The sequence below is a fragment of the Scomber scombrus genome, chromosome 10, assembly GCF_963691925.1.
Source record: "Scomber scombrus chromosome 10, fScoSco1.1, whole genome shotgun sequence".
In the NCBI taxonomy this organism is placed as follows: domain Eukaryota; kingdom Metazoa; phylum Chordata; class Actinopteri; order Scombriformes; family Scombridae; genus Scomber; species Scomber scombrus.
The window spans coordinates 21,420,799-21,433,212 of record NC_084979.1 but is presented as its reverse complement, the minus strand read 5'-3'; the positions used below and the strand labels follow the sequence as shown (position 1 = coordinate 21,433,212).

At 40.4% G+C, this 12,414-nt stretch overlaps 3 protein-coding genes across 4 annotated transcripts; 2 read left to right on the top strand and 1 right to left on the bottom strand.

Annotated features, from left to right (window-relative positions):
* Window positions 1-1,498: 1,498 nt before the first annotated feature.
* Window positions 1,499-5,697, top strand: cnbpa (CCHC-type zinc finger, nucleic acid binding protein a). Of its 2 annotated transcripts, none has more exons than XM_062426888.1 (5): window positions 1,499-1,576; window positions 3,678-3,792; window positions 4,091-4,156; window positions 4,350-4,548; window positions 4,673-5,697. In XM_062426888.1, the coding sequence occupies exons 2-5, from the start codon at window positions 3,681-3,683 to the stop codon at window positions 4,788-4,790; spliced, it is 495 nt and encodes a 164-aa protein (XP_062282872.1). In that variant the 5' UTR covers window positions 1,499-1,576; window positions 3,678-3,680; the 3' UTR covers window positions 4,791-5,697. The 2 variants fall into 2 exon arrangements, with proteins under 2 accessions (XP_062282872.1, XP_062282871.1); XM_062426887.1 differs by having other exon boundaries at window positions 3,678-3,798.
* Window positions 5,698-6,593: 896 nt separating this feature from the next.
* On the top strand, window positions 6,594-10,679 carry LOC133987496 (haloacid dehalogenase-like hydrolase domain-containing 5). Its single transcript, XM_062426886.1, has 8 exons — window positions 6,594-6,835; window positions 7,698-7,901; window positions 7,998-8,110; window positions 8,215-8,308; window positions 8,418-8,451; window positions 8,545-8,719; window positions 8,823-9,011; window positions 9,498-10,679. Exons 1-8 carry the CDS (start codon window positions 6,716-6,718, stop codon window positions 9,892-9,894), a joined length of 1,326 nt encoding a protein of 441 aa, XP_062282870.1. The 5' UTR covers window positions 6,594-6,715; the 3' UTR covers window positions 9,895-10,679.
* A 60-nt stretch (window positions 10,680-10,739) lies between these two features.
* Window positions 10,740-12,154, bottom strand: gp9 (glycoprotein IX platelet). Its single transcript, XM_062426521.1, has 2 exons — window positions 12,026-12,154; window positions 10,740-11,676 (listed from the first exon to the last, which is right to left on the bottom strand). The coding sequence occupies exon 2, from the start codon at window positions 11,673-11,675 to the stop codon at window positions 10,965-10,967; it is 711 nt and encodes a 236-aa protein (XP_062282505.1). The 5' UTR covers window position 11,676; window positions 12,026-12,154; the 3' UTR covers window positions 10,740-10,964.
* Between the last annotated feature and the right edge of the window lie 260 nt (window positions 12,155-12,414).

The window sequence follows — 12,414 nt, the reverse complement described above, 5'->3', positions numbered from 1 at the left end:
TTAGGCCTATTTGCACTCTTAATCCAACTCCAGTTTCAGTGATTTTCAGAATCTGGTTTAAAGTTGTCAGAGATTTTTTAGTATTATTTTAACATGGGCATTCAGAGACAAACTGAGTAGCCGATTACCATTGTGTGGCTATTGACCAGGTGAAAAGGGCTTTGAAATTACTTTACAGTGAGTTAAGTTTACATCTTGTATTGATTTATTCATCTGAAAATGACTCCAACTGCAACTGTTTTGATAATGAGTTCATCATTTCAGTCATTTTTCAAGCAAAAACGACAAACATCGAATGGTTTCAGCTTCTTAAATGTGAAGATTGTGATGTGAAGAATTTTTCCTCGTCACATATGATAGGTTATTGACGATCTTATAAATGTAGACTCTAAACTGACGAAACAAGCGATTAAAAGACACCATCATGGCCTCATTGTGCCATTTTTTAAACATTTATAGCCTTAGCGGTTAATGGACTAATCGAGAAAATAATCATCAGACTAACTGATCATGAAAATAATTGTTAGTTGCATCATAAAAATCTTTTCAGCGTTATCAGTGATTTTGAACTAATAATTGAAAACAATACTTGATAACTATGATGCTGCTGGGTTGCTTTTGATAAAGTCTGTTTTTCAACACACTACAACTTCACTTTTTTACCTTGAACATATGTAAATAAATGTTCATCTGCCTTTAACAGTAATAGTGATAGCATTTATGGAGGACCAGATACAAACATTTCTATACAGGTTATTGATCTGATTCTATAAACGCCTGCTACGCCTGCCTCTGAGACATGTCTTAGGTACTGACATTGATTCAATTAAAAGAAATATGCAGATGTGTCTGAGAAGTTGGCTGGAAGGGGTTGATGATGAGATAAAAGAAGTCACTGTTTAACTTTAGCACACAACATCATATCAGTAGGCTCTTGATAGGCTATTGCTCACATTGATGTTGCTCACATCATATCAGAAGACTCTTGATATTGCTCACAGAAACCTACTTTATATTTATCTAATGTAGATTTATCTCAAGCAATTTTCCAATGACTTTTAGTACCTTGAGGGAGGCCAACAACAAATAATGATCACATCAAAACATTTAAAGTTTCTTGTTAAAATGTGAATAACAGTCGGATTATAGGCTACATCTTTTTCTGTTTTTTCTTAATTTTTGGAAACCATGCACATTTTCTTCATGCGGTGCTTTCCAGACTGGTGATGGCCTACTTATAGTAAAATATAATAAATCTACACATTATTACGGCTATAATAAACCACATTGTTTATAATTTAAATACGTTGTTAATGTTAAAAACGAAGTGGGTTAAATAAGGTCAGTCGATTTAGGGAAAAACAGACTCATTCTGCGTCCATGATTGGATGATTCCCAGAGGCGGTGTCCAGACATCCTCGCGTTTGATTGGTTGAGGGCAGAGCATCCAGCCAATGAGAGTGCAGGTTTTGTACTGGATACTGTGAATGACAATTCAGGAAACTCCTGCTCACACCGCATGTAGCGCAAAGAAGGAGGCGTAAACACTGACATAGCTAGATAGCCAGCCAGCGAGGTAAGCAATAAAACAATATTTCTAATCAATTTAAACAGTGGATGTTGAATGTCTGTAAACTTTGACGCGGTAATGTGTAAGAATTGAGAATGTGGGAAAAAATTGCACGTTTGGTGGGTTTCTTTTGTTAGGACGCGCTGCTTTTGGTTTGGTCTCAGTAACGGAGCGTCGGGAGCTGAGTCTGGCCTGCTAATGTTAGCCCTGCACAACGACTTTGGTTTGTGCGTCCCGCGCGGGAAATCTTGTTTTTATGGTAAAATCTCTTGAATACCCGCTAGAAACCACTGCTAGTTGACGTTTATCGTTATTAGTGTCGGGTATGCGTGATCTTACTGGTGAAAGAAGCTCAATCGTCGACTGAACTGTGCTTCTTGGTCGGGATCGTGAGGTGATGTGCTAGCAGTGTCTCGCGAGTACGCAAGAAAAATCAACGTGACTAGGCCGACGCTAGTGTAGCTGCAACCTTTAGGCTTTTTGCTGCTGTTTTCTTTGAAAGCGCGAAAACAAAAGCGGAATCAAAGTGAATAGGTGGATTGCTTTAAGGGTAAATGCTTTGCTGGTGTATTTTTTAACGAGTCGAGGTATCTGGATCGCCTTGTTCAGACGTCGGGTCTTTGCTATTTCAGCAGATGTTGAGTTAACGACACACGCTGCGATGTGCCTGCCCTCTGGAGCTAGCTCCGACTTAGCATACAAACCACGACATGCTTTCATTGCCATTTCTGTGGCAGTCAGCGGCGTGTTACGCCTATGTTGCATTCACGTGGAAGTTGTACAGGACCTTTGCAGCGTTTGTGTTTCATTACTCCGGTGGAAACGAGCACACACACGTGGCGACTGGAGTATTTCAGTAACAAGTCAGGGGAACACTATTATATAAGCTACAAGTTGAGGCCCCAACGGGTATTTAGGTGACCATCACAAGAACTGTGAGCAACAAGTTGGCCTTTGCAGTCTTAACACAAAGAAATCATTTCAATCGAGCTGCCTCGTTTTCTCCCCAGGCGTCGTCCTCTGGGTACTTTCTGTGAGGAGCTTAAATTACTCATTAACTCACATTCTCCCTGACTTGATGTCTTTAGCACCGTCAGCAATCTGAAGTTTGGCCAGTGGCGATCACAACATGATTCCACTGAGGAAATCGTGTAAGTTAGCTTAGTAGTTAGTAGTAGACTGGCCAATGATTATAGATTACGCATTGCAATTTTTTTTTAGCTCTTTTGTGTGATCGTAGATTAGATTCCCTCCCCCGGTAGTATTATACTAGATTGACTTGTGCACTACTGATATTTGACACACAAATTAAGAATTGTGTAAAGAAAAAATCATTGTAATCTTTCTCTGATTGTACGTAAAAGAAAAGTGACACCCTGATTTTAAAAATTCTGCACAGGAATGGTATTTGATTACAGGTGTTTAATCACGTCATTCGTGTTGATATGGTGCCTTTTTTTAACACCATGTGTACACTGGTTGCAGCACATTATGAAACTGATGTAAACAGCTGCATCAGGGGCTTTCACACCGAACATGATAAATAGCATATTTATGTTGTAGGTCACCAGCTAAAAGCACACTATGTCAGCTAGTGTGCTTGTAGTAGTCTGAAGAGATTTAGCTATTAGTGACACAAATAATATGGTGCGTTAATGCTTATAGGTGTTAACATTATACAGAGCAGCTTAATCATTTGACCAGAGGCTGCTTACTAAGCTTAAGTTGAGCCAGAATTTAGAATATTAAAACAATGAGTTGACATCAAGGTCTTTTTAGTAACGTGTGATCATAATGAACAGTTACAGAACTGAGTCACACAAAATTGGCAAAAATAAACGTTTTGCTTTGTTTTCCAGAAAGAGCATGCGAGAGAGTCAAAGCTGAGTTTAGTCAGCACGAGACCTAGAGGAAAATCAAGGTGGTGCACGCCAAGAATATATCTATATTCTCCACTGAAAAGAGTCGCCATCCTCTGAGTGTTTGGTGTGAAAGCTCGGTCAGATGGACAGTTAAAATGCTTTTTAATGAGAGCATAGGGTGATTTATTTTAAACACTAATGTGTACTAATATATGTTGTGGGTTTTTGTTTTTGTTTCGTTTTAGGTCATGGAGATGAGCAGCAACAGTGAGTGTTTTGGATGTGGCCGCTCGGGGCATTGGATCAAGCATTGCCCCAATGCTGGCGGTGCACGTGGACGTGGAAGGGGTCGGGGACGAGGCAAGGGTACTATCTACTATTCAGGCCGCACCCAGCATAGAACAATTATTTTAAAAGACATGGGTTACATTTTATCCTTATTTTTATATATTTTATATTACCCTTATTTATTTTAATTATTTAAACAAATGTATTTACGGTCCTTTACATTTGTTCTGCATAGCTGTATTTTGGGTCATAGGCGGGCACAGCACCCCTCATGAAACATTCAATTGATTACATTTATCAAAAACATTTGCATTATAATCTTGTTGTCTTATTTTCATCTTTGCGTACTAATCTATCCTTGTCATTACAGAGCTGTTCTGCTATCGGTGCGGAGACCAAGGACATATGGCCAGGGACTGTGACCAAACTGAGGATGGTATGTATTGCAGTTCTGTTTCTTCAATTAGAGCATGAGTTAGTTGGTGGGAAATGTTTGCTTACAATTTGACTGCAGAAGTAATTATGACATTATGTCCATGATACTCAGTTTATTACAGTATGATCATGTAAGATTATTAATAATTGATAATCTTTTGAAATGAAAAATGTTTTCCTTTTTTTCTGTGCAGCGTGCTACAACTGCCACAGGAGTGGCCACATTTCCCGGGATTGCAAGGAGCCCAAAAAGGAGAGGGAGCAGCTGTGCTACACCTGTGGCAAAGCTGGTCACATGGCTCGCGACTGTGATCATGCCAACGAGCAGAAGTGCTACTCCTGCGGTGGGTTTGGCCACATCCAGAAACTCTGCGATAAGGTGAAATGTTACAGGTGGGTGTTGACTTCTCATCCTGTTTAATGTCAGACATACTGTGTAAAGAAAATTCTTGGCGACTGTTAAAAACTCTCACTGAACAAACTAACCTACGTTTGTTTTATGTTTTTTCCTCTCCAGGTGTGGTGAGATTGGTCACGTTGCTGTGCATTGCAGTAAAGCCAGCGAGACTAACTGCTACAACTGCGGAAAGGCGGGCCACCTGGCAAAAGAGTGCACCATTGAAGCCACCGCATAATCAGTGCCCTCTGTTGCCCCTCCTTTTTTCAGATTGATGGTTGGTTGTATTATTTTCTCTGAATCCTCTTCACTGGCCAAAGGTTGGCTAACAGAGGCTAGTCCCAGGCCAGTGAGCCTCTCGACATGTAATACAATGAAAGGGGTTGAAAAAATATCTTTCTGCATTCAATACAAAAATGTTTTAGTTTGGTAGCGGTGTTATGTATAATGCTTTGTTAAAGAACCCCCCTTTCCAAGCCACTGGTGATCAGAGATGGAATAAATGGGACTAAACATATGGGAATCTATAGGACCTCTGAGCTTGTGGAAGTGAGTCTCAGTAAAATGAGAAAAGAAGGGAGTAAATGGAAACCGAACTTCCATGTATGGTTATTTTGGTTTGTTTTAGTGGGATATGAGTTGGCCAAGAGAGTATGACATGGAAACAGTTCATAACATGATGCATTTCAGCCCTACAAGCAGCTAAGCGGGCGATAACAAACCACATGTTATATTGCTATGATATAAAAATTTTTGGAGGTATTAAAAGAAACAAGTTCTTTTATAGAAATCTGTTTACAATTTAAATATCACTCTGTAGCCCAAGGTAGACATTTCTTTTAAATGGCTTTGGAATTTTTTTTTTGTTCATTTTTTTATTATTACCTTGGCAAAATTTAACATCAAGAACAGTTGTCAGAACAGCAGAATTAGGAGTTATTTGGGAATGAAAAATGTTTTCACAGAAATCAAAATGTTATTTTTGTACAATATCACTTAGACTACTGTATAAATACCATTTGCTTGTACTCAGTTTTTAAGTCGGAAGGAAAGTGCAACTGAAGTCCTAGAAAATAGAAGTGTAATTTTAAACTATCAATAAAGCTGGAGGAGCACGGGGAGGATATTGTCTGATTTCATATTGATATACTGAAGTTTGAATGTTTTGTTTTAGACTTTTTCCTTTGCAGGTGGTTTTTGTTACATTTAAATTGATGTGCCCATCCTTTTAAAATAAGTTCAACACATAATTTGAAGCTTAAAAGAAGCCCAAATGCAAGATACTGTGTCTGATAAACATTGAATCTGTTCAGCTGGTGAGTAGTTTACAAAGTAGACTTCACTTTCCTTGTCCCACAAACATTTTTGTCCTTCCTGCCCTTTTGTTACAGTGCCTTGGCAAAGCATCTGCAGCATTAAACCCCTACATTCAACCACATTTGTACATCCATTATCTTTGTGCAACCACACTTTTTTTTTTTCCTATGCAGGTTTTCTAAAGAAGGAGGGGGGGCTTTTATTTGCGCAGCATGTTGGTTATAACTGGAAAGGGGAACACTGCTGTCTCTTAACTAAAAGGGTCAGATTTCTCTCGTCAAATTCCTTCTGGGTTCCCTGCAGCAGATTTAGCCACCCTTGAGCACATCTAGGGCATGCGGGCTGGCTACAGCATGTCATCACTGAAGCAAACTGGTGATCCGAAAGGGAAAGTAAAATGGAGAATTTAGCCTGACTGCTCGGTGATGTGCTTCGCTGCAATTAAGTTACACGCCATGAAATTCACATAAGCTGCGCTGATTTAGAGAGGGTGTAGATCTGTTTCTGTGGTGCACATGGGGGTCGGTGTGTTTGCTGCAGCACCGTCCTGTAATCTATGATGGTGTTTAGTGTGTGCAAAGACATTGTAAGCTCCACCTCGGTGTCTAAAATGGCAGCGGGGGTTGCGGTGCAGATGCAGCAGCGATGCAGCAAGAGACCCTCCTACTTCTCCTATGTCGTCACCGGGTCTCGCCCAGTCAAATTATTGTGGAGAAAAAAAAACCCCGAAGAAGAAAAAAAGACAAGCTCGAGCGAGTAGCAGCCAGCGCGGCCAGAGCGAGCCGGCTCATGCTTTAAATGCGGGTCCGTTTTTCTCTTTTTTGAACCCGGTGATAAATAAAGGAGATGAGGGGACTCCTGACGTTTTACCGGGGCCTGCACACCCTGAGCAACCGTCAAGCCAGACGCAAAGCTGGGATTGTCGGTTCTCGGTGCGGCTTTTGCGGAACTGAGTCTAATAGCAAGGTACGGTTGGAGCGGGTCTCTGCGCCTTGGCTCAGTCAAACAATACGTTGTTGACATGGCGAGACTTTGTCGTTGTGTTAGTTTTTTTTAAAGTTTTTTTTTTGGGTGGGGGGTTTTATGTACCAAATCGACGTTGCATACAATGTTGCATGCAACTTTCTCAGATGTGGATGCGCTGGCTGGCAGGGATGAAACAAGAGGGGATCTGACATCAGAGACAACAGATGTAGCTTGCTGTGTTTTTTTTTCTTCCCCTCATGAGAAAAACAATCGATGATGCACTGTGTTCTCAGTTTGTTTCCTTAAGCCCCACTTACAGAAAAACACCGAGAAAATCCCACAAACAGACCTTTTTTTTTTCATAGCCTGTAAAGTGATTTGTAATATGCTACCAATGTATACCCCTACGTACTGCTGTGTCACCACTATAGATCCTCTGTGTACACTCTGATCTGTTGCTTTCTGTGGCCAAAATAAAAATGGTTCCATATGTCATAACGTACAGTCAGCCCTGTCCCTAATCTGTCAGACATACATTATTGTGTGTGGAAACAATAACATTTCACATAACACAAGATTAAAGCCATTTCACATGACAATGATCCTTTGAGTTTTGATTGTAATTTTCCTTTAAAAACGAAGCTTGATCGTGTGCACACATTCTTGTGTTGGCTTATCTTACATCATCAGCCACATAAAAGCTCAGTAGATATTTGACATTATTAATTCACCCTTTCACCCCCACTTTTTGATTATTTTGACAATGCATTTCATCCATGTTGTGTTGCATATTTTTTCTCCACATCTACTATTTGATTTTCTTGCTCGGCGATAAAGCTTTTTCTTGCCCTTTCTCCTACAGCCACAGCCAAGCTTTGGGCTGTTGTTCGACATTGATGGCGTGCTTGTCCGGGGAAGGATGCCAATCCCTGCAGCAAAGAAGGCATTTGAGAAGTTGGTCGACTCTCAGGGACAATTTGTGGTGCCGGTTGTTTTTGTCACAAATGCAGGGAACTGCCTCAGACAAACAAAAGCAGACCAGCTCTCTCATATCCTGGGAGTACCTGTGAGTTGTCAAACTGCAGAAGCTTGTAGACCAATTAACGTGACGTCCCTTAACACCTCTACTATTAACCCCTCCTAACATTTCGTCTATTTCTAGATCACACAAGATCAAGTCATCATGTCCCATAGTCCACTGAGGATGTTTAAGAAGTTTCATGACAAGTGTGTGCTGGTTTCGGGACAGGGACCAGTCCTGGAAATTGCTAAAAAGTATCCTGGAATCTTGTTTTTGTTCAATTTTTGTCATGTTTGTGATCCATTTGACTTTGGACTTGTGTAATGCTCCTCACTGCTCCTTATCACTCTGTCTTTAGTGTCGGCTTTAAGAGCGTTGTCAGTATTGATATGCTGAGGGAATCGTTTCCATTGCTGGACATGGTGGATCACAACAGGAGACCAAAACTGCCGGTGAGATATTGAAGTCTTGTGTAAAAAATCCAGAAAATGATTCAAGAAATACCAAACATCTTAAGTCATATACAAGAGCACATGTTAAATTTCCCACTTTTCATTTCAGTCCAATCCTATTGCCAACCTTCCTAAAGTTGAAGGTAAGTACATGTGCCTCTTTTTATATCTCAATAGTTTTTCAGATGTCTGAATTCTAAGAGATACATGTTTTGTACATATACTTCCACACACAGCTGTGGTTCTGTTCGGGGAGCCAATTCGATGGGAGACAAACCTGCAGCTGATTATTGACATTTTGTTGACCAATGGTAACCTCAGTAGTGTTCACCTAACCCAAAAGATGCCTCACCTCCCCCTGCTGGCTTGCAATATGGACCTCATGTGGATGGCCGAGGCGCATTCTCCACGGTAACCTTTGAAATTCATTGCTGTCACTGAACATTTTTGAAAAGCGGAGTCTGCAAAGCTGCCAGTGCATTTCTCTGTCTAATGCTATGTCATTTTGTCTCAGGTTTGGCCATGGGACGTTTCTTGTGTGCTTGGAGAACATTTATAAGAAGATAACTGGTAAAGACGTAAAGTATGAGGCTCTAATTGGAAAACCCAGCGAGCTGACCTACCATTTTGCGGAGTACCTCATCAGAAGCCAGGCCATGCAGAACCAGTGGAAACTTCCCATCACTTCCCTTTATGCTATAGGGTAAGACAAAGCTTCCAAAAATATTGCACACTATAGAATATATTAGGGAAGTAATAAGACTTAATTCTGATCAGAATGAGCAGGAGAGCAGGAACAAGTACTGCAGGCTAACATGTTAACCTCGTCACTCCTTTATTCACATAAACCTTTTGAAGATGTATTTTCTCTCATTTTTAAACTTGTTTAACATGAATGAATCAAACATGAGAACGCATAACTAACAACTGCCTGCAGAAACATATGAACATATTATACCTTCTTTTAAGAAAGTGCATATTTCACTTTACCTTTTTATCATAATTGTTGCTGTTTTACTCATACAGCTGTGCTGTGTTGGTGTGGCAGCACTCTGTAATTGTTTTAATTGCTCTTTTAATTGTTGGAGTAGAAAGGAGAAGCAGGAAATACATTCTTGCTATCTATCTAGACTAGCTTTGTGCATACTGCCTGAGGTATTGAATAATTTCTTCCCTTCTGCGTTCTTAGGGATAACCTTATGACTGACATCTATGGCGCCAATCTATACAACCGCTACCTGGAGGAGAGAGTTGCTAGAAAGAACCCCAAAGCCGTTGCTAAGATGGTGGCCACCACAGGGTCCACCGCTGCAGTGTCCCAGGAGGAGGAGATCGACAACCTGAGGGAGAGTGAGCTAGCCCTGCCCTCTGCTACCTCCTGCAAGTCTGTCCTAGTCTGCACGGGAGTTTACAACCCCACAGCAGAGGTGCCGTCTGATTCCAGCCACTGCATCAAAGAGACTGTGTTCCATGGGCACCGGGACTTCAGATTTGACCCTGCGCTGGTGGAGCCAGGCCACATTGTGCAGGATGTGGCAGAAGCTGTCGACCTAATCTTTGAGCAGGAGAAGTTTGTGCCTCAGTAGAGTTTTGAGCGAATAGGTTTGTGTGGTCATGGAGGCCCCAATAGAGTAGGAGCCTAACACTGTGGAGTGCACCTAACAGGGTATTGACAAAATATGAATCTTCTTCTAAACTTTAAAAAATTGAGACATATTTTAGAGAAATTCAACAATCATGTAACTGTTACTGTCAACCGATCTTTTATATTGTTTTTGGTGATAGTTAACCTGTTTTTCATTAAGGAAAAGTGTAATAACGGCCTTATTTGACCCTGCTAAGTATTTTTTTAGATGATAGTAATGTTTTAGATTATTAAAAATCCTGAAATCATCCTATATTTATTACAAGAATTTACCAGTGTTTTTATGAAACATATTCAAATAACATTTTAACCTTTATTCTCGAGGTGACTTTTTATTATTGCATTTTTAGTCATTTGTTTACCCATTTATCCTGGAAAATCTATGCATGAATATGAGAGTAATACTAATACTGTATAAACAGCTGTTTGATGTGCAATATTGTCCTCTTATAGTACCGTCTGTCTGCATTTTGTCTTGTTGTGAGACCGTTGACCAGTATTTGTGAAGGCTTTCATCTTTGTTAAATGTTTCCATATTGTCCTGCCATGGCATGTTAATCATAATGTAGAAATGTGTGCTTTAAAATTTGAATTCCAGAAGCTAAAGATAACTTGACTTTTATTTAGATACGATGCCAATCAAAAGCTTTTACCGCCCTATATTTGACCATGTGTAGTACTTCACTCATTGTAATAACCTTAAATCAAGAAAATATAAGGAATCATTGCAAAACGTTGTGTATTTTATTTAAATGGGCCACATTTTATCACATTTTCATCACTCCCATGAAAGCCCTCATTTAGATTCCTGCAAACAGTCTGTGTAGACTGATGAGTATGAAGACATTTACAATGAATTAAGCCAAAAAATTTCACATTACTTTATCTTGTCCACTTTATGCCTCAATATTAAATTAGGTTGCACTGGAAGAAAACAATGCAGTTACCTAGTTCTATTTCTGGCAGTTTAGCATTAAAAACAACATCTGTAGTAGTGAGTAGTGAGTTCCCTCAGAAGGCCTTTATCTTTATATTGTGCTTCGTGTGCAACACATCCAGTACTTGTGGCAGTAAGTCCATGCTCATAAGTGGTCTTTCTAGATCATCAGTCCAAGTCAGTTCATCAGGGTCTACACTGACCTCTGACAGGTCAGTTGGAAGCCTCCGCCTGTGTTTGGGCTTCAAGGAGTGCAAAGAGTCAACCGTGAATCTTGAATGTTTCTTATTTATGAATAGAATGAAGGTGGATTTTCTGGCCAGTGTCAGGGTCCACAGAAGCAGAAAAATGAGGCAGCATAACATTAATCCCATCACAATGTTATAAATCCCACCAGTGCAGCTTGTCGGGACACAGGAAGAGAAATAGTCATCACTAAGTTCAGTGATGGCTTTCTGAGCCACAGAGCTTGGACTGGCACATCTTGGCTCCTGAGAAACAATAGCCCTGTTCTTCAGCAACCAGTTCCTCAGGTATTGGATCCTGCAGTCACAATGGAAGGGGTTGCCAGATAGGGAGACCTTTTTAAGATCAACCAGTCTGTCAAACAGGCCTGAAGATACTGAGGTGAGCCGATTGTCCTGTACTTGGAGCTCTGTGGTGTTTGGGGGCAGTTGAGGCAGCTCCACGAGGTTGAGAGAGCTGCAGTTGGCTTGCAGACCAAAGGCATGCACACTTGATGCAGCCAAGAGTAGGAAGACAGTTAATCCTGAACTGGAGAGCATCCTGCAGGATCAGGAAGAGATTATTTCCTATTTGCACTGTAAATTACAGTTTGCACAATATTGAGAAAGCACTTTTACGAAACAGTGAGGATGCTTAAGGAGCTCACAGTGCAGCACTCAGAAATTGGAGTATTCTTAATTCATAAGATGTTGCAAATAAAGCTGTGTATTAGGACAAGATTAACACCTCCAGAATATTTTGGTAATGCCAAAAGCCAATACATCTAAGAGGTGAACAAAATGAAATATTCCTCTGACGCTTTAAGCTGTATTTAAGAAGTATACAGATATAGCTTAATGATGAAGTGAAAGTCAAATCCCCATTAATTGAAAAAAAGAAGAGTACAAACCTTTTAGAGTCACACCAACTTGGAAGTTACTTCTTGTGATGTCAGTCATCCTTAAAATCTTATTATATATTCACTTATCTAATCCAGCGTTACATTTGAGCTACAGGATTTAAAAAGTTCTCCTGACCTCAAGGTGTCTGTTGTGTAACTGGCGTGTTATTAAACTCTGAATATTCACACCCCCAAAGTCAGTGTGAGGATCGCACCAATAACACTGCATGGCGCAGTTCTGGCGCATTTCGCATGAGGGAAATACGTCTGCTTTAAGGAGATAAGAGTTTATCTATTTAAAACAGTGGCGGAGACCATCTGAAGCCCTCCCACTGTGTTTATTACTGACATCAACAATGCTGAGGGCACAGAGGGCACTTAACAGCAAAATACAGCTG

Coding starts and splice junctions, on each gene's coding strand:
- LOC133987496 (XM_062426886.1), top strand. CDS start 6,716: ATGAGGGGACTCCTGACGTTTTACCGGGGCCTGCACACCCTGAGCAAC. Junction 6,836..7,697: donor GAACTGAGTCTAATAGCAAG/GTACGGTTGGAG, acceptor TTTCTCCTACAG/CCACAGCCAAGCTTTGGGCT. Junction 8,309..8,417: donor ACAGGAGACCAAAACTGCCG/GTGAGATATTGA, acceptor TTTTCATTTCAG/TCCAATCCTATTGCCAACCT.
- gp9 (XM_062426521.1), bottom strand. CDS start 11,675: ATGCTCTCCAGTTCAGGATTAACTGTCTTCCTACTCTTGGCTGCATCA.
- cnbpa (XM_062426887.1), top strand. CDS start 3,681: ATGGAGATGAGCAGCAACAGTGAGTGTTTTGGATGTGGCCGCTCGGGG. Junction 3,799..4,090: donor GGGTCGGGGACGAGGCAAGG/GTACTATCTACT, acceptor TTGTCATTACAG/AGCTGTTCTGCTATCGGTGC. Junction 4,549..4,672: donor GATAAGGTGAAATGTTACAG/GTGGGTGTTGAC, acceptor TTTCCTCTCCAG/GTGTGGTGAGATTGGTCACG.